Source organism: Myxocyprinus asiaticus, chromosome 14 (assembly GCF_019703515.2).
Source record: "Myxocyprinus asiaticus isolate MX2 ecotype Aquarium Trade chromosome 14, UBuf_Myxa_2, whole genome shotgun sequence".
NCBI lineage: Eukaryota > Metazoa > Chordata > Actinopteri > Cypriniformes > Catostomidae > Myxocyprinus > Myxocyprinus asiaticus.
The window spans coordinates 45701293-45722679 of NC_059357.1; the positions used below are offsets into that span (position 1 = coordinate 45701293).

The 21387-nt window shown below is 37.8% G+C and overlaps 1 protein-coding gene across 3 annotated transcripts in view; it reads left to right on the forward strand.

Annotated features, from left to right (window-relative positions):
- Window positions 1-10766, forward strand: part of LOC127452165 (cytohesin-1-like) — an 84755-nt gene extending 73989 nt beyond the window's left edge. For all 3 annotated transcript variants that reach the window (XM_051717452.1, XM_051717453.1, XM_051717454.1), the window contains exons 11-13: window positions 2320-2388; window positions 2607-2761; window positions 7074-10766. In XM_051717452.1, coding sequence (XP_051573412.1) covers window positions 2320-2388; window positions 2607-2761; window positions 7074-7152 — 303 coding nt within the window. In that variant the 3' untranslated portion in view covers window positions 7153-10766. The remainder of the gene's footprint in view (window positions 1-2319; window positions 2389-2606; window positions 2762-7073) is intronic.
- Window positions 10767-21387: the final 10621 nt, after the last annotated feature.

Below are 21387 nucleotides of genomic sequence, written 5' to 3' on the forward strand. Positions count from 1 at the left end.
AAACAAATGAAACACGGAATGTAGGCTGTCATCTGCGCAGCCTGACCAAAGCAAAGCGGGCACGTATTAACTTGCGCAGTTAACCGAAAGTGAAGCGCTGCTGGCTCGTAATGTGTGAATATGAGTCTGTTGGGTATACTATAGTCTCGTCACATTTTTACTTTGTTTAGCCTCCCATTCACCTGATGAAAACATGCTGCGGGATCATGAGGAAGGTTACATCAAGATGTAGATTGGGATGCAGGTGCAGAATTTATATAAATAAAATAGTCTACTTCTCTCTCGCCGTTACTGGCGTGCCAGTGACTATTGGCATGCATGCCATTGGTTGCCGACCCCTGCCCTAGACTACACTACTGGTTCCGTCAATGGTTACCAAACGTGCAATTTTTTGCTGATGCGGATGGAACACTGTACTTAAATATTCTGATAGTGTTTCCTGCTGAACTATTCAACGACTTCCAGTTCTCAGAGTGAAAAGTACGTTGACTTTTCTTTAGCTGAAATCGTTCTGTGCTTACTGAAATTGGAAACACTGCCCCCAGTGGCCAAAGCTGTAAGGGTTCTTAGGCGTATGGGCACGTGTGAGCTCCATTTTCCTGGTGAAATGTCCAATGAGGGGAGCCGCCCAACCCGACCCCCAAACCTAAACCTAACCATCAGTGGAGTATAAACGTAATGGTAGAGGGGAAAATGCATCCTCCAAATTGCACTAATCACTGATTATGCGACCCCTTTTTTACACCTCTATTTCTAGTACCATTAGGTACTTTCTGCTCATGCAACGCCCCTCTTTTCACACCACAGAGGAGGGTAAATACACTGGAGCTGATGCAAAAATGTCTGATAGGGGATGGTGCTTCTCAGTGAGTCGGCATAATATGGCAGATCCTAGGATACTGTAACTTTCGGAAAAAACATACCGACTTCTCCATGCGATCCTGTTAGAAACATAGCGTAGTCTGATTCCTGAACGAATGCCTCTAACGACCCGGTTCTTTTTAGAGAATCATAAACATACAGTGTGACCAGTGTAATCCGATTCACTTACAAATGACTCTCATGAGCCAGTGGTGTAATGTCGTACAAAAAGAATCGTTAATGGAACCATTAAGGAACCGCAGTTAAGTTCCACAAGATTCCCGTTCCCAATGCTAATTTGTTTTGTCTAAATGTTCACAAATTTATTTTCATCTTTGTTTTGCGCTGTCTTACTGTTAAGATTAAAATGCTGTTTCTTACTTTAGAACAAAAGTAAAAAGATTTGTTCAAACAATACATTAAATTGACCTGTGAACACTGTTGTTCCCTTTGAATACACAGTGGTGTAAAGGTGTTGTTGTATGCTGTTTTTTAGAACCCAATAGTCCCATTTGTAGATTGACATGATTTTAAAGAACTAATAACTGACCACGTTTACATGGATTTAAGGGTTTTTGCAGAAAGTGGCATTCTGAAATGTCATGTAAATGAGAACGCTAGTCTCCTTGCAGCACTTAAGGGGATTAAGAGAAATAGTTTAACACACCTAAGGTTACTCCCAGAGAATGTGGCTTAATGTGGTCATGTAAACGCATAAGCAGTGTTCTTACAGGTTTTGATGAATGTATGTGAGACCGGATAACAAACGTCATAGGATGGAGCCCAACAACAAGTCAACACAGTGGAAAGAATTCAACATTTCTCAGACTACAGTGGGAAAAGCACATACACTATAAACTATACCCATTTATACACTCCAGTGTAAAATATTGACGGTCCCTCGCGTTTGCATATATGCATTTGTACATTGGGGGAATCCCAGAGTTTTATGTAAGAGGGAAACCCCGCTATTGCAGCACAATGCCGCTGCAGTTCGCAATGCAAAGTTAAGGAAACAAAAACAGCAACAACTTTAGAATAGCTGGAAATAAAGTGAAGCAACGGAGAATAGTCTTCATCAGATGCCATTTTTGTTAAACAAGCATTGCGGGGAAAAGATTTTGCTGTGGAGAAAGCTGCTTACTAATCGAGCCGCATATATATGGGAGTAAAGTGTACGGCGCTTATACAGTGCATGTAAACGGGAATGCCACTTTCTTGCAATAAGCCGCTTTCTGGTGTCCATGTAAATGTAGTAACTAAGTAGAAAAGGTTGAATTTCTGTAAAAAAATACAAAAAACAAAAAAAAACATTTTTTATATTTTGTGTTGTCACTGGATGTTCCTTGTCATGTGATTAGGCCTATATTCTAGATGGATAAAATTCACACTGATGTTTATCATGTGATCTATGGTGTATAATGATGAATGGAGACTATTGTGCCTCTTCTCATGTAGGACAAAGAACCACGAGGCATCATCCCACTGGAGAACCTCAGCATCCGTGAAGTAGAGGACAAGAAACCGGTAAAACCTCTTTACAGCTATTTGAATCGTTTATCATTGCATAATACATAATACTTCACATAAAATAGTAAGCAGCACAAAGTATTTATTGTGCAGTATGCCGCAAGCAGTACATTAGAAAAGATTTACAAACGTTGCACCAGACTTCACTTATTAAAAGAGCTTTGACTCCCCCTAGTGTTAAAAAATGTGATCATGCATATGTGTTTGCTCCACAGAACTGCTTTGAACTCTTCATCCCTGACAATAAAGATCAGGTGATCAAGGCCTGCAAGACAGAGGCAGACGGACGGGTCGTTGAAGGCAACCACACCTTCTACCGCATCTCTGCTCCAACCACAGAAGAGAAAGACGAATGGATGAACAGCATTAAGTGAGTCTTGCTCCTCTAAACCTAAGAACCTTCATCACTTTTGGATAAAGAGAATGTTTTATAATTACAGGTTAAATGCAATTTAAGTTCATCCCACACTTTGTTAAATCAGTCTTTAAACAGATTTACAGTAATACACTTGCTATGAAAGCCAGGCCAGCAGGACGGCGAATAAACCATTAATAATATAGACTTCTATTGTAAAAGTGTTACTGTAAAGCCTGTTTTTTATTTGTTTTTACAAACTGAGGCACAAGAATCACTGTGAACACATTTTTGTTCAGTTTTACAAACTGGAGCATAAGATAAATGTATCAACAGCATGCAACCCAGAATATTACTTTAATTTAGTTCGTGCAGTAAGGTCCAGATAATTGTTATATATCCCTGTTTCATTCCACTCCTCTCTGAAATGCTCAATAGAGTGCAGCAGTTTAGTTCTGGAAGTAAAAATATAGCCCATTCAGTTTCTCCATAGGGGAATTGATTTTTAATGATAACTTATAAACCATTAAAGACAGACTTTCCATGAGCTCAGAGGTTGTTCATCGATGGTAAATGCTTCGGTTGAAGCAATCAGACCGTCTTATTTTAACTTCTTTTAAAACAAATCATGTTTAATAGCGCAATTCCTGGTGAGGAACTACACTAACCATGATCCTGAGGGGGAAATCCACCATTCATAGAATAGAGCACAACAGTTTGTTTTTGGAAGTAAAAATCCCATTAATTTATCCCATAGACTAATTGATTTTCAACAATAACTTATAAACCTTTAAAGACAGACCTACAATGAGCAACAAGGTTGTACACCGATGGTATTTGCTTCCGTTGAAGCCATCCGTCTGCTTTATCTCAACTTCATTGTTTAAAAATCACATTTGATAGCAGAATTCATGGTAAACAACTACATTACCCACGGTACATAGAGAAATATCCACCAATCAGAGAACCTGCGAAACGTGGCTCGGAGTGACCACGTGCTCCCATGACGCACTGTAAATGACGTAATCGAGTCGGCCTCCCTTCACCATTAAACTACTTATATATTTGTACATATCGGGATATTTTGCAATAAACTTGAATTATATTGTTTCTATACTTATAAACAACAACCTAAAATAAGTAGTTTTATATATTTCCATAGTTCTATATTCAGTGACATCATTTGCAATGCTTTATGGGCTTGTAGTCCGTGCCCTCATGAAAGACGGTAAGTACACAGCCTTGTACCTTTGTCTTTATGTCCAATTTCCAATTAATTTTTTGTCTCACAACAAAGTTTGTGATGTTGTGATTCACCTCGGAGCTGGTTGGTTTGGTTCATAGCTTACAACTCTTTAATGAAGGATTTTATTAAAAGTCGATGGAAGAAATGAATGAGGGAAATACTTCCGGAACCCAGACAGCTGAAAAAGTGGGTGGTCACTGTTACGCTCTATTGCGGCAAACAAAGCTCTCCAAAAGAGCTCTGCAGCGACCGCCCACACCCATGACACACTGTGAATGATGCAGTTGAGTTACAAACTACTTAAACTTTATTGGAAAATATTCATATACAAATGTATAAGTATATTGTTATAATACTTGTAATCAACAACTTAAAATCAATAGTTTTATATTTTTCATCATTTGCAGTGCGTTATGGCATTGTAGTTTATTTCCTCATTAAAGACGTTAAGGACACAGTCTGTTATCTTTGTCTTTTTGTCAATTTTCAAATAATTTTTTGCTTCAAATAAAAGTTTGTATTGTGATTCACCTCGGCGCTGGTTTGTTTGTTTCATGGCTTATAACTCTTATGAAGAATTTAATGAAATCCTAATGGAAGAAATGAATGGGAAAAATTCTTCTGGAACTAAGATGGCTGAAAAAGTGCACGGGAAAAGTAGTAGTTCCTACATACTAGTTTGTTATGGTTTAGTTCTTCACATTTAGTACAATTCTCTGATTTAGGGATGTCATAAAATATCTATATATCGATTATTGATTGTCATTTCTGAGGCATCGATATATAGTATTAACATCAGCCGACATTTAAATTAGAAGCCTAATTTGTGTGCTCTCCAATTACTGTCAGTTGCATTTCAATGTTGTCTGACATAATAGATTTGGGAGACCACAAGGGGGCAACATAACATTTACTGAAGCCAGATATCACATGCTCATTACGAGCTGATGGCAGTCCAAAGTTACGAAGGTTTTTGTACTACTTCAAGAATGAACAATGTGATGATGAGTTTGCAGGTTAGTGTATGAAACTGGTGTAACTGCGCAAACTGAATGATTAGAAATGGTGACGTTTATTATGCTGTTTCTCTGCATTTAGCCTTGAATAGGATTCATTCAAGCTGTCAAACCACAAAAAGACATACTTGTAACTGAAAATACATTGTGTTGGCTCTATTAAAATACTTATACACATTATACACTGCCTGGCCAAAAAAAAAAAATTGCCATTTGGATTTAAATAAGCAGATACTTAAGAGCCTATGATTGGATTGTCATTGCAGTGATTAATATGTTTCAGCTGGCAACAATACTTTTAACCCTAACTGATGCAGTGTTTAGCTTCTCATGTCTTAAACAACCATGTCAGAAGACGTATCTCATGGTCGTAGAAAAGATGTTATTGAGTTTCAGAAGTGGTCAATTATTGGCCTGTATCAAGCAAAGAAAACAACTAAGGAGATTGCTGAAATCACTGGAATTGGGTTAAGAATTGTCCAACGCATTATTAAAACCTGGAAGGATAGTGGTGAACAGTCAGCTTCACGGAAGAAATGTGGTCAGAAAAAATCTTGAATGATCATGATCGGAGATCACAAACACTTGAAGTCACATCATAAAAAAATCGACAGTAGAACTCACGGCTAGGTTTAATAGTGAAAGTAAGAGCATTTCCATACGCACAGTGCGACGAGAACATACAGGTTTGGGACTAAACAGTTGTGTGGCCACAAGAAAGCCACTTGTTAGTCAGGCTAATCGGGGAAAAAAACTACAATTTGCTAGGGAGCTTAAAGAGTGGACTGTGGAAAAAGGTCATGTGGTCTGATGAGTCCAGATTTACCCTATTCCAAAGTGATGGGCGCGTCAGGGTAAGAAGGGCGACTTTTTTTTTGGCCAGGCAGTGTATTATCCAGTAATGACTAGAGTAAATAATCTTTGTCCTTTGATAATGATTTGGGTCAAATTTAATGGAAAACTATGCGAGTTGAGCTCTGTGATGCGGTAGATTTTTTAAAAAGCCTCCAGAGACAGCGAGCCTGCGCTGTGTACGTACGTACCTTCACATAAAATAAATAATTGTTTCATTTTAGAACGTGTCCGGTGTGCAACACATTTTAATTTAAACTGCCACTCACACTTTACCAAAGTTGTGTTGAGAAATATGTTTGAAAAGACAAAGACAATTGTGCAATGAGCAGACATATTTATATCTGGAAGAAAAAAAAAACATTATCGGGAAAATCTTCCGATTATCGATATGTGAAAACGCCATGGATCCTAAGCCTAGTAATGGTCTTTCTAAGGCTCTGTTTCCACCTGGTATTAAGATGCGTTTCGGGTGATCCCATCACATGTGGTCAGCCCTAAATACAGGTCTAAACGGGGTCTAAAACGTTTTGTGATCAGATCACAGAAACCACATACGAATGTAGTCAAAAAAGCATGTGTCCACATAACATATGAGGTGTAAACCCTAATCCGTCCTGTATGCGTCCTTGCAGCAGTGAAGCACCACCCCTCACCTGTCAATCAACTGCTGTGCTAAAACAAGAGTTTAAACTTTGCCGATTATGAGCGGCTTTAAAAGGAAATAACCGTCCGATCAAAAGATTTTAAAAAGCAGATACATAATCACGAGAGCTTCACGGATCTTCTGTCTGTCTGATATGAACACAGAAAAGAAGCAAGAACACGTGTAGCACCTTTAATACAGGTAATCCACTAAAATGACAGATAATTCTGCTTGACATGTTGCGTTTGTGCTTTGATTCAATTTCAACCGCATCTGGGAGAAACAGTGCCCCATTTTTACGCTTTCTTTGTCTTTTCTGACTTTGTTGCACTTTAATATCATGCAGTAACACACTGACATAGTGATTGATGACTGGCATTTAAATGACCAGGTGTAAACAGCCATGTGTACCACCTGACCACATGTGATCGAATCACCCGACATGCATTGTAATATCAGGTGGAAACAGGGTCTTAAGTATCCGTGGTCCTGAATACCACCTCAATTCAGGACCGGCACACTATTTGACTACTTTCAAACACTCATATAATGTGGTTTTCTCTCCAGGGCGGCCATCAGTCGAGATCCCTTCTATGAGATGTTGGCTGCTAGAAAGAAGAAAGTGTCATCTATGAAGAGACACTAGATCTGCTCAGGACGCTGGTGTTACAGATTCAGGGCTGTGTGGAGCTGCTCCCCCTGCTGGAGAAGACAGAGCTATGCAGAGAGTCAAACACAAACTTACTGCACAAAGAAACCAGAGAAAATCATTAATCGGATCAGTGAGATCAAGCCTCACAAAGCTAGTCTCCGCCCCTGTCTTTTTAAATTCCTTCTCGCTCGGCTCAAGTGTGTGCACGTGTGTGTTTGAAGGAAGTCAGTGGGCTTTTTCCTTTCTGCTGCTTCCTTGAAACCCCAAAGAATACATTTTCCACATGCTTAACCAAAATGCACTCTTTCTCTTTTGCTCTCTTGCTCTTTTTTTTTGTCTCTATCTCTTGTCTTTTGCACATGTGCACACTTGCATTATCTGAAATCAGCAGGTCTGACAGAATGTGGAAAAAAAGGCGGGAAAAGTTCCTACTTGCATCGGAAAAGGAAGATTTCCTTTTGAGCTTTGATTTGTACAGGCATTAAGTGTATTTTTACATTTCTACTGTGCACAAGTGGCTTAGTCCTCAGAAGTTTGTGTATTTAACTGGTGACTTTTTTTTGTTGGTTTTTTTGCCAAAGAGACTACTACAATTTGCAACAGAAAAACAGTAAATGAAACTTTTGTCGGGAGGGTGGAAAATCACTTTCAATGTTAGCCTGTTTTCTCCTGAAAGTAAACAGATCCGTGGGCATTTACGATTATTTTGTAGGCAGATGTCAATGCATTTCTAAATGTGACATGCATATAACGTGTCCTAAATGTTTGTTAAAGCTGCAGTGGTTTGAATGTTAATAGCTTGGATTGCAGTGTGCCATTATGCAGCCGTTCTGCACATTTAAAGCAAGGCTGTTTGGCGGCCAGCTAAAGATTATGGGTAGCATCATTACCAGGATATCTTACATTGGTACTACCTTTCCAGGGCTCAACAATAAGGATTGTTGGTTGGCCTGGGGCCAGTGTGAGGGAGTTTGGGGCTAGTGCTAAACAACTTAAACATTGTTGTTGTTAATTCTGCCCAATGGTAAATTCACCCAGCTCGCCAACACTGATTAGTGATAGTCTTACACCTGTTGCGCACTGTACCTTTCTGACACATCTAAAAATATGTTGTTAAAAACATTTATCATTTTTTGTGATGGGGCCAGTGAAAATGTTGGCAAGGAAAGTACAATTCCAGGCCAGCAGAAAAAAAATCCTTATTGTTGAGTTTTACTCTCAAACAGACAGTACTGTAATTTACAGACAGAAATGTTATTCTTACTTGGGGTCAGTCAATACAAAAGTATTTGTGTGTTGACCTCCAAATAAAATGCTTTTAAAATGAATAAATATTTTTAACAACAGTTACAGTAAAAGTTTTAATACTGACTGATGGTGAAATCGCAGGTTAATTTGAGCTTTTATGTCAATAACTACGTTTCCATCCAAGGGTTTTTTGCGACAAATAGTGTAGCGCATACCGATATTGCTGATGGAATGCAAATTATCGCTAAAATTTCACAAGTGTCGGCATAATATTTTTCCGTTTAACTCTAGCGCATGAACTCTGTTGATACTTCAAATGTCACGAAAAACTGGTTTGTAAACACTTTTTGTCGAGAAAATTGGCTTTAACGCAAAAATGTAGTGTCACATGACAGAATTGACCCCAGTCATTGGACTCTGTTAATCATGACGACAAGGTATACATCCTTGAAAGCCAGTTTATTGTACATGCAGCATTACTCGCACTGTTATGGATTGGTCTTAATGGCATACCTGCACAGATCCGACGCTGCAAACACATCTGTGTCATGACACTTCCAGGAGTGCCAACGGAAATATCTCGTATCATGCACCTGTTATCGACAAGTGCAAGGAGAACAAATGAAAGGCCACTCTTTGTGATTTATTTAATCGCGGTAGACATCCGTTTATTCATTAGTTGCTTTTCCACACGATTCAAAATAATAGACGGCAGTCATGGAATTAGCCCACAATACAAAAAAACATATCATTTCTGTGCACAAAGTTGTTTTAAATTAAAAATAAATACACAATACTAGGAGAAATACTTCAGTGTGCTTTTTTGAAACACTAACATATAGCCCAATTCTATCAAATTATTGTTTATACTTTTGAAAAAAATGCCAGCAAAATTCCCTGTATTAAATGTAATAAATTACCAAATGAATAAATTATTAAATTAAATGAATTACCAAATGAAAAAAATAATATTGTTAGGTCTATATAGTTTCCTTTACACAAACTTAAATTAGCCTTATCCTGTCCTGTAGACGAAAAAAGTCGGCTAAATAACATTCTCAGAATGTTCTACACTTTTTTCCAAGACTATAAACTATCAGAACTATTTGTCCAATGCTGAGTTCACTTTCAGAAAATGAGCTTTTGAACATTTTAAAACTTTTAATTATTTTAAATCTAACCCTCTTTACCTCAGATCACATTTGCTGAGCTTCTTCAGAAAATGTAAATTGCATTATGATGCTAAAATTAATTTGAGATGACAATCAAGTTCAGTTGGTCATTAAAAGTTGCTGTTCAAATATGCGGGACATAATGCAGTTGTGATGGCGATGCTTTAGATTAGATGATTGTTCAAAATAGCCTATTGAATATCAGGAATGTATCATATATGTAAACCCTGACATTACACCGCATCAGTTTTTCTTTAATAGCTGTGCACACAGCATATACACATCGATGGATGGTCCTTATACTAAGAATGAAAGTTTCCTCACTACTTGGTGCAAGTTGCCAGCTTGAACAGGGCCATGACGATTTGCTTTCGGGTCAGAACTGGTGGCAACCTGTGATATAGGCAACATCAGGACCAATATTACAGTCCTGTCAGAAGGGCAACTGTTCCCTTTTGATTGCAATTCCTCCTCCTGATTGCATTTATTTGAGAAATTAAAATGACAGTAAGCTGGCTAATTTCAATTAATTGTCTCAATACACTCCCCATTTTACCAAAACTTTTGGGGTAATAAAAAATGAGGGACATCTGGGAGGCAAAAGGTACACAATTAGCGGTATACACACATTTCTGTATGGAAACGCCTTAAGGGCAGATTTATTTTGCGATAAACCAAAACTTATGTGACAGTGTTTTTTTTTTTTTTTTTTAAGCATGATGTCATCACGCACACCATTTTTATTGATAAAAGGCCAATTGAATGGAAACAGGCAGAAGACGGCAAATTTCCCAAAAAAGTTTTATGCATTTTCACTGTCGATAACAAAATGTGGAGTAAAAAGTAGATGGAAACTAGGTTAATGGCAGTTAAATAATTACAACATGCACTCCAGTGCCTGCTCTCATATTTTCCACTCAATCCTCAAGTCTTTAATTTCTCTGGTTTCCATCTGTCTAGCAGTTATTTTTAAAGCAAAATATCCAATCTTAATCAGTATTGGTTTAATTTATCAAAGATGTACATACTTTATTATATAGAGAATTTTGGTTTCCATTTTATAAATGTGTGTATGTAGCAGTATTGTAATAGTTGAGTGCCATTTTATTTTCTTAAATTTTTCTTTTTTTGTTGGAGGTCGATACCATTGCAATGGTAGCCAGACTACACTGAAATAAAGATGATATAGCAGAAGTGTGTTTTGTTTTTCTTTATTTCTTCTCACAATGATTGATGATTGTAGTTGATCACTAAAAAGAATGTGAAAACAACATATTGCTAAAAATACAACACTAATGCAAAAACTTAATATATCATGAATTATGTATAGTCCTTATGCTATATTTGGTAAATAACATCTGTTTAATTTACTGGCATTGTATTCGTTTTCAGGCAAATAATGCTAAAGATGAAGAGTTATTGGTGAATATCTGTGTGCTGAAACACAGCCATCTCCAACATGAACAGTATGACATATTTGCCATTAAACCACTAAACAAAAAGTTTAAATGGAGAGCTCAGAAAAATAAGTCTCCACACATTTTGTTTCAACAAATTTGTTCCATAAAATATAAGGGTAATCTGCACTGCATCAAATCCCACATTTACTGTTTTAATGGGAAATGATGGAAGATCAAGGTAAATGCTACCATGTAATCTGTTGAATGTTAGAAGGGGGCTATGAGCTGCTATTAATTAAAGCAGCCCACTATGGTGCCAAGTGTCGGAGCAAATTGTAACAGCTTTGTAAAGAGGAAGTTAAAAACTATAATGAAATACTAAATTATGACACAAAAACAACCTGACTGACATTTTAAGGAGACATAAAATGACCTCTTTCAAATAATACTTCCAACAATAATCATACAAAAACTACCCTGAATAAAAGTTTTAAAGGTGAGTTTCTTCAGTTGGCTACCTGTTTGCAAGCCGTGACATCATTGGTCACCTTCTCCAGCATACCTAAAAAAAAAAAAAAAAAAAAAAAAAATGACCAGGTTTAACCGAGAGAAAAAATGAAGTTATATTTTGCATAAAGTAAAATAAAATGAAGCCTAATTTTAGGACTTTTATGATTGTTGTGCATTGTGACATTATCATAACAAGTAAGCACATTTCCCACAAAATTACCATTAGATAAATTAAATTCAGCATAAAGGCTGTAAAACAAATACAGTACTGCAATGATGTACTGTATACATTTTTAATTTAATATATCATTCATGTTACGACCAGAATCCAAATGTCAAAAGAATGCAAGGCTCAGAGTTCGCAACATTGGTGCTTTGTTTAACAAACACTTTGTATAAAGCCGGATTAGTACTGTGTAACTCTTTTAAAGGTATAGTTCCCCCAAAAATGAAAATTCGCTCATCATGTACTGACCCTCATGCCATCCCATATGTGTATGACTTACTTTCTTCTGCTGAACACAAATTAAGATTTTTAGAAGAATATCTCAGCTCTGTTGGTCCAAACAATGCAAGTGAATGGGTGCCTAACTTCTGAAGCACCAAAATGCACATAAAGGCTGTATAAAAGTAATCCATAAGACTCCAGTGGATAAATCTATATCTTCAGAAGTGATATTATAGGTGTGGGTGAGAAACAGATCAATATTTAAGTCCTTTTTTAACATAAATTCTCCTAACTGTTAAGTAAGTTGGCAATATGCACAAAGAATGCGAATCATCAAAAACAAAAGAAGAAAGTGGAAGTGGAGATTGATGTTCAAACAGATGGACTACATCAGAATGTAACAGAACGCGAGGATCTCACATTTCCAAATTGAACTCCTTTCCTGACAAAGCATTTTGAAAAGCATTGCTTATTCTGTGAAACACTGATTATAGAGCTAGACATAACGGCCAAAGAACTCCACCTAAGGGGCTGTTCATACTAAACACTTTTGCAACCATCTGAGCAGTTTTCCAATTAATTTTCTGTGTTCTCGGTTCCTGGAGGGCCACAGTCCAGCAGAGTTTAGCTCCAACCCTAATTAAACACACCTGAAGCAGCTAATCAAGGTCTTCAGGAGTGCTTGAAGATTACAAGGAGGCATTTTGGAGCAGGGCTGGAACTAAACTCTGCAGGGCTGCAGCCCTCCAGGAACTGAGTTTGACACCCCTGCTCTAGACGGACGTTGCGTTTCTAGTTTGTTCAGCATCTTGTGCCGGAGCGCTGTGTTTTTTAGATGCCACGTCAAGTTAGAAAGAAGACACTTGCATTCTGTTAAACTGTATTTGTTGAGCTGCGTCTAGCCTTCTCTTAGCACAAGAATGTGATCGGTCTGAAGTCATCGTCATTGCTTGGCACACATATAAAATTTTAACGCCTAGTTTTAGCATTCTAATGTGCATTTTTATCTTAAATTCAACGAATATTCACATTTTAATTGACAGCCTTACATCCCAGGGAAACATTAATAGACAGCTGAATCGTTGTCATTTAGGAACAAAATTGTGTGGGTGTTTGTAACAAGATCGTGATCTGTTAACAATTAACTTTTGGTCACATCTTAGTTATCATTGACAAAATCAAAAAACCTTCATCAACGAGCATTTTCACACTGTCGGTGCACATGCGCTAACACAATGATGTTTCAGGAGCACTTGGGCATGCAGATAAGGATCATGTGGGCCCGGGACGATTCCACTTTGAGAAGAAGTGGAATAAGCAACAACTACATCAGGGGAAGTGGTGTAACTACAGGCAGTGCAGGGTGTGCAGCCCGATGGGTCCTGAAATCGACCATGGGGGCCCACCCCCACGGAAGGTGAAAACGACAGAGGGGCCCAACAGGTGCTTTGCACTAGGGCTTGTAAGATCCAAGTTACGGCACTGATCAAGGGTCTTTTTTCCCTCTGTCTATGGGGATGTCCTGTCTTGCAGGATGGTTTGCGACGAGAATGGGTCAAAGGGATATAGATTCATCCTTTATGTGACCTTCGAAGCTGCCGAGAAGGCCATCAAGACCCTTGACGGCATGCTCCTCAATGACTAGCTAGTGTTCATTTCAAGACATACGAGGAGCGTCAGGCTGAGCGAGAGGCCAACATGAGCCTGTATGTGCAGAATCTGCTGTTCAACTTGAGCTGCGATGAGCTCCACGCACTGTTCTCTTAATTCAGGACCGTCAACTGTGCGATTGACGATGAATGGCCATGTTGTCGGAAAAAGGTTGTTGTGTGTCGCTCTGTCCCAGAGCTTGCCCCCACCCAAACCAACAAGCAGGATAGCTTGGCAATGACATTGCCTGATGTTATCATTGAGGCAATACTTTAGGAGACCTCTGAGATTCCATTGCCTGACATTATCTGTGAAATTGCACTGCCTGTCCCCAGGGCTGTTTCTAGGCATAGGCAGACTAGGCGGTCGTCTCCCAGACTGACTGGTTCACCATGAGATAGCTCTGGCAGACGGGGTGCCAATGGCAGGGAAGCTGAGTCTTAATGGGTAGAATACAGACAAAAGAATCATGATAGGTATACCTTACTATGGGCAGATGTGTGAATGGGCTCTTAAGAGTATTTGAGAAGATTTGATTCCTTTTGTAGACTAATTAAACAAAAAAATAGCATGATATGATCTTGGAAAATTTCACTACATGAACGATCGTACAGATGTAGGTGAGTTTGCACCAGCTCGCTAAGAACTGCACGATGGTGTGTTCATGTTGACTGATCTTAACTGACTGAACAAATAACTGTAACTGTCGGCCTCAAAGTAGGTGGAGCTCCAGGTCACACTTACCGATGACTTGTACCAATGGCAGTAAAAAGGTGTTTAGCAGCGGGTTATACGTTTTCCTAAAAGTTCGCCCAGGCGAGCTGTTACAAACCACCGAAATGAACTAAAAAAACAGCTTCTTTTTGGCCAGATTTTATTCTAAATTACGTCATACTGGTTCGTTCTTCGGTTTCGTAGTTAGTATGCAGAGGCCTTAGTATGGAATCACAAGTATAAATGAAGTGATGGAATGGAATACAAGTCAAGCTAGCATGACAAATAAAGTTATGGGCTACACATCCAGCAGAAATGCACCAGTCTTAGCTTGGGGTAAGAACAATGAAAAACTAGCTAGAGCAGCCTTCACTTCAGACCAGGTGACTTGTCATGACTGCTGCACAGTGGAAGCAGTTGGGTTGGTAGTAAATCCAAGGTTTCCTCATTTAGGAGGTACATTTCAAGTGCTGTCCACCTGCTACACTTGAAATAAAATGCCTCTCAAAGCATGCAAAAATGTCTGAAACTGATGCTACAAAGAGCAAAGTAGAGTTCTCTGGCGAGTACTGGGCTCAGATCAAATCAAAACTGGATTTCTTTTGTAGGCACCACATTCTAACAGATATCTGCACACACAAACTTAGGAAACATTTCCAGATTGCAGAGACCACGTGTTTGTGTAAAAATATGTCTATGACAACTGTCACACAGTGCTCTGTCTGTCACAATGTGTTTCACCTAAATGGCATCCAGGTGAGCAATGGTTCTGTTTAGATTCTTCACAATGATCCAAATAATGTGAAATCACACCAAATGTCATTTGAGTAATGTAAAGTGTTCATTAATCTTTTTATGAAATACATTTAATCGATTGCAAGACAGCAAATGTTCTTATCAAAACTTTTTTTTAATATATTTTTCCTAGATAATTAGAATCAAATAATACGATGTTAAATAGGAAACAAAAATATCATAAACAGAAGCCTAGGATATGAAAGGCCACATTGTTCATGTTTATGTGCTAAATCTGCCACCAATGTGAATACTATTCACAATCATTCGATCAATCAACAAGTAAAAGGTTTGTAAAAGCTTGTTTGTCTCTGTATTTTCTTATGCACTCAAGGACTTGTCCAAATGAGATAAATCAGAAAATACAAGAAATATTTCATCAACAGTTGCCATTGGCAATTTATCACACTTCCACGTTCGAACAGCAGAAGCTAATTCAATGGCAGTGCCCATACAGCAAAATGATTATGGTCTACTTTACATATAATTCATACATATTCATCTCAAATACTTCGTTAACAGACCTATCTCACCTTCCAATCATTTCTCATGGACGATAAAACAAAGAAAAACGGTGTCACTTTATGATTTCAAAGGAGAGTATGTATGCATGTGAGTAGGCAGCACTTAACGGAGTACAAATACGTTTTTTATTAGAGGAAGGCAATATAGTACAAGCAAGAGTACATGTACATATTTAAGAGCATTAAACAAGACAGGGTTATACCGTATGTATATAAAAAAGTATATTCTGAGTAAAGATGGTACAGAGTATGAGCAATGATAATAATCACATTGCTTTCATGTGCTCCCTTTTTAATATAATCTCCAGGTATGTTATAAGATCCATTTAAAAACGTTCAAATAAAGAAACTTTTCCATCACAGAGTCCAGTTACAGAAAATAACTTGTTTAATCACTGTAAACGTGGAGTTATATCCTCACGGTTTGAGTGTGATGTTAGGGGAAGCGTTCACTGGCGACCGAATGCAATGTAAATAAGTTGAAAATGTCCCAGAGTCTACAACTGTATTATATTTAAAATACAAATGGGAGATTCACATGCTGCAATACTGAAAACAATTACATTAAAAGACTTAAAGCTTGAGTTGAGCACATTAATCCCTCTGGGAGTAACCTGAACAGCACTCAGCTCCTCATGAACTGGGAAAACTTTGCCCTGATAATCGCCTTGCTCAAATACTATTATACATTAAAGTGGAAGATGATACACATAGTGAAGTGCGGTGTAAAGCCAAAGAAACTATTTAAACAGTTGATGTTTACTGCCAAGTGCCTCGAAATTAGTTTAATTTATTTGTAAAAACTGGCGACTGTTTGTGGAAACTGTCGGCTTGTGATATTTATCGGCCAATTACTGACCAAATTAAAGCCATCTAGATTATCAGTTATAAGCAAGAAAATGTTTTATTTATAATTAAATAGTAACGCACTTTGTAAAAAACTTTTGTTAAATTTGTTAAAATTTTAATGCACAATCCAGAAATAATAACAGCCTCAATATGTAGAAGGGTTGGCACTCCTTTGAACATGTAATATTTCATTTTTATTCTTTCTCGTTCTTATGTTAATGGAAAAACGACCATAAACAGACATGGCAGTTCTGAAAACGGCACTTACATATAGGCTACATGATGAGAGAAACCATCAAAAATGCTTTGAAACCAGCAGACCTTGACTTATGAAACATCAGTATGACATCCATAAATGCTTAACAATTGATTGAATTAAGATTGAAATCGTAAGAATGGCCTTGCACGATTACCAATCCTTAAAAGGATGCGTTTCAAAATTTTTTCAACATTCAGTGCTTCAGTCAGCGCCCTGTGAGCAAGCAGCGCCCTCTAGCGGTCTCGTCAGCATTATCCATTATACCGCTATAATGTAGCTTTAAAAGGGGTTTTGTTTCTTGGGTTAAATCTTTTTATTTTTCCATGATGTGGTTGAAATTTCTGTGGAATTTCCCAACATATGGTATGAACTTGTAATGTTCTATCATACATTGTTTTAAAGTACAAACTAGCTTTTTTTTTCTTCTTATCAATCATCATGTTATCGTATTTAGTTATTTTTTTGTATCTTTTTACAAATGTATTTTACAAAATCTATTTATACATTTTTAAAGCATAATGACAAAATAAAGTGGGTGGCAAAATATCGGTATCGGCCTATAGTTTTGGCCAAAAATATTTTTTTATTGGTGCATCCCTACTTTACATCCACATTACATTTTAGCTTCTTAGTTACAATGTCAATTTCAAAGTACTTTGCTGGCATGACGCTCTCACATGTGCACGTTTCCACCTTTGACTCTAGGCTTCTCACTTGCACTTTCAAACTCGTGTTAGGTTTCTGAAGGTCTTCGTTATCCCTCATAGAGAGACATTTATCAGTGTAGTACTTCACTTCCTCTTTATCTTTGTCCATGTCTTTTACTACTTCCTTTGAAGACTGAAGTGCTGATGCTCTTCTCAGAGACCCCTGATATCTCTCTCCATTTTTCTAGTTGGGTCAGGTCTGTGAGGAAACTTTGACGGAGCGAAGTCTGGACTGAGAGGGTCATCTGATGGCTTGCCTATGGACAGAAGTAGAAAAACTTTATTGGGATAGGCTACAGCTCTCATCCAACACTGGCCGTAGATCATTCAAGACAACGGGCAACAGTAACATTGGTGAATGACGTACCCAATGAAAAGCTAATGGTGTTAACAAGTATTTGAGTGGAGTTTTGATCATGCTGAAGCCATGAGCTACATCTACTGCTGCACGCAGTGTTGTTTGCCTGCAAACTTGTTCACATCTGGCAACCCAGCGGTGTCGAAACACTATTGGTGAGTGGGCAGTGGGCGGGATCACACAGGCCAAAACATAAACAGAAATTCCGGCCCGGAATGGAAACTTCAAAGTAGAATATACTGGCTGTAGCATTGTTATCGGTGAAGCCAGTATTTCAACCTAGCATGTTTCCTAATTCTGTAATGACATATTATGGCCATTTTATGATTTAGTACAGTAAAAATATTACATATAGCACAATTAATGTATGTTGGAATTAACATTAAACAACAAGTAAACTAACTAAATAGCTAGATAACTAATGTGAATTGCTACTTTCCTAAATAAAGCCCAGAGAGCATGTAGAAATTAAACGAAAATACATCTGCATATGAAAATAATCACAGGGCTACTTAGTTCAATCCTAATTCAAACTGTGAGGATAAGCCTTAACCAGAACCTGTAAAGAAATACTTTGACTTAACTAGCCAGCTATACTCCACCTTGGCAAAAAAGTCGTTCTCTTACCAGAGATAAAATGTGTGCTACATATCCTTGCAGAGCTAGTCGGCATCCAGCCGCTTTGCTTCACTGCCGCAATCCAGGCGTCCCGTTGTGTTTTGTTTTTCAGAAATCGAAACACTTTAATCTCAGAAAGTAGGTTAGTAACAGGCCTAAGTTAGCAACCGACCACAGAACAATTTGGTCCTAATTTTAATTTTTTTGGTCCCAACGTTACCGCAAACTCACTGAGAATAAAGCGCCAACAGCTGTTGTTTAGAACTAACCGGAAATGTTCAAGGAACAAGACTTCACTTCCCAAACCATGAGAGGGGATCTCTGGTCAGAGACTATTTAGCAGAGATGGGCCACTTCTATTTAAATAAATGGGAGAAATTTGAACGCCCAATGGTCTACGGATGTAGAAAGGAAGTTCCGCCTTACAGGTAAAACAGCCAATCACCTTTTAGATACAGACAACGTCTGTCAATCAACTATAGAATGTGCATGCGCATTAACTTCACAAGCCTGGTAAATTGCATTTTTTAGCGTTATCTGAGGTAAAAAAGGACAATTTATGACTAAATGTCAGCAATGTTTTTGATTTAGGTTTAGTTCACTGTACTTGCTTAATTTTACTGCGCCAAAAGGCAAAAAGCAGTAGTAGTATTATTATTATTACCTATTTATCTGTCTTGAAAAAGATGGTGCTGGCTCAACTATGCTCAGGGAAAATGAAGAATGTTTTGTAATCCAGTTTAAATACTTCAGTGTTGGTGTATCATTTGGCTTTGTAGGGCAGTATAATACATTATTGGTATGTTTAATCTTTATTTTTTTCTGCTGTTGGTCAAACGTATTTGTGCATTTGAGTTGTATTGAAAACTACATAAATGAGTAGCATCTGCATTTACTATTGGTCAACATCATGAACTAGTATGTGGACAGAAAGTCTGTATCTTCATTGTGTTTCTGTAGTTTCACCTAACCTTACATTACACCACAATTAAGATTGAATCAGGACACTTCAGCTACTAAAACAACTTAGGTATTCACATTATTCATGATGACATTTACTGAACCAAGATCTGCTTAATAAATGACCTATACACAATGAAACAATGAATTTATATGTTTAATAGCTATTAGCTAAGAACTGTCAACATTAACCATTCAAAAGACATTTAGAAATGTTGTCAACACTTTCCAAAAGTAAGCTGCATTTTGAATTGCTAGCGTTAAACTAGCCCTCAATTAAAGCTGTTACGCCAGTCATATGACAATCCCCAGTGATTTAATAAAAACAAAATTACTGAAGTAAACCAAAGATGACAATCCAGAAGCATGGTTTTATTTTAGTGTCATGGGTCATGGGTCATGACATGCCTAATTTGATCATTTTAATATTTTCCTTGAGGTTCACTTATAATATTAGTAAAGTTGTTTTGCACAAAAAAAACAGTCATATATTTGTAAAACATGATCATTTCCCCCCCCTCAATCTGACCCTCTGACAGAAACACTCGGTTTTGGTTTTGGTGCTGCTTCTCCTTTAAGGCTTGACAGTAAAAGCCCACTGTTCTGATTGACTCTCTGCTTTTTACTGACCTGCTCTCTCATTGGCTGCATCCAATTCCAAAGGTAGATACCTTGTTGCCTCGCTGACCTATCAGTCAATGACTTAACAGGCAGCGTTTGCTTACAAAGGCACCTCTGGAAACTGGTTTAAGACAGGCTTCCGAGGCAGCATCATTGCTAGGATACCAGCATTCATTCAGTCCAACTGAACCACAACACACTATTAATCCAGAACAAAATCAAGAGAGTTTGGGCATATTTAAAAACTACAATACTACTTTCTCGCTAGAAATGGATTTAAAAGTTGGAAAAAGTGGGGAAAAACGTTCATTTATACACAAACGTGCTGCCATTTTCTTTCTTTAGCTCAACTGCTGTGGAACCGCATGCACAGGATTGGGGGATTTGATAGGCAGAAAAGGATAAATCTATGCTGTATTCAAAAACATGCAACGTGAACATTGAATTCGGACATGTCTTGATCCCTTCCTACCTCCGTATACAGCCTCCAGATGCAGCATATTACTGGTTTCGGATGCAGCCATTGCCATCTCACTGCTCACCACTACTGGGTGGGCTACGGAAGTGATAAGGTAAAGTAGGTGTTAATGTGGTTTTGTGGAGGTGGTCAGATGTGACATCACAATATGGAGGAAGTAGAGAACAAGGCAGCTTGGTTTCAAAAAATGCTCTTTTTGCTGAGAGAATTTTTGAGTTCTGAAACGTACAGTATCCCAGATAGCACACATACGTCCCCGAGGTGTCTGTTTTAGATCTTTTGATCTGAAAATAATCATAATCTAATAAACATCTGCTAAACATCTTACAAATTTCAGATTTATGAACTTTCCAAATCCTAAACATCTCAAAGACATCTGCTGAATGTCTAATAGACATCAGAGAGCAGACGTCTTATAGACGTCTTCCAGATCTAAACACACACATCTTATAGATGTCTGTGAGATGTACGTGTGCCATCAGGGTATGTTTTTATAGTACAATGACATCCTATATGTCAACAATTTGATTCTTCATGTCATGACCCCTTTAAGGAATCTTTCGTTTCGAACCAATGTGTCGGAGTGTGTATTAAACTGGCCAAGTCACGTGATTTCAGCAAAAGGGTCTTCATTATGTCATATTGTTTCAAAATGTAAACCATAAAAAGAAAAAAAATGGCCTGATGTTACGGGTTATTTACGTAGATGAGAACTTTGGCAATTCGTCTTTTTTTTTTTTTTTTGCACAACATTTATTAGCAATCTTGTAAAGTGCATGATTTGTGACCAACAGTTGTCAAATCACAATAATACTTCCTTGATGTTGTGACACCTGCGCTCCAACAACCATAATGTTTTATCTGATGGCATACATCTGTTGAATATTTCACACTAAATATTCTAGGTGTCTAAAATCC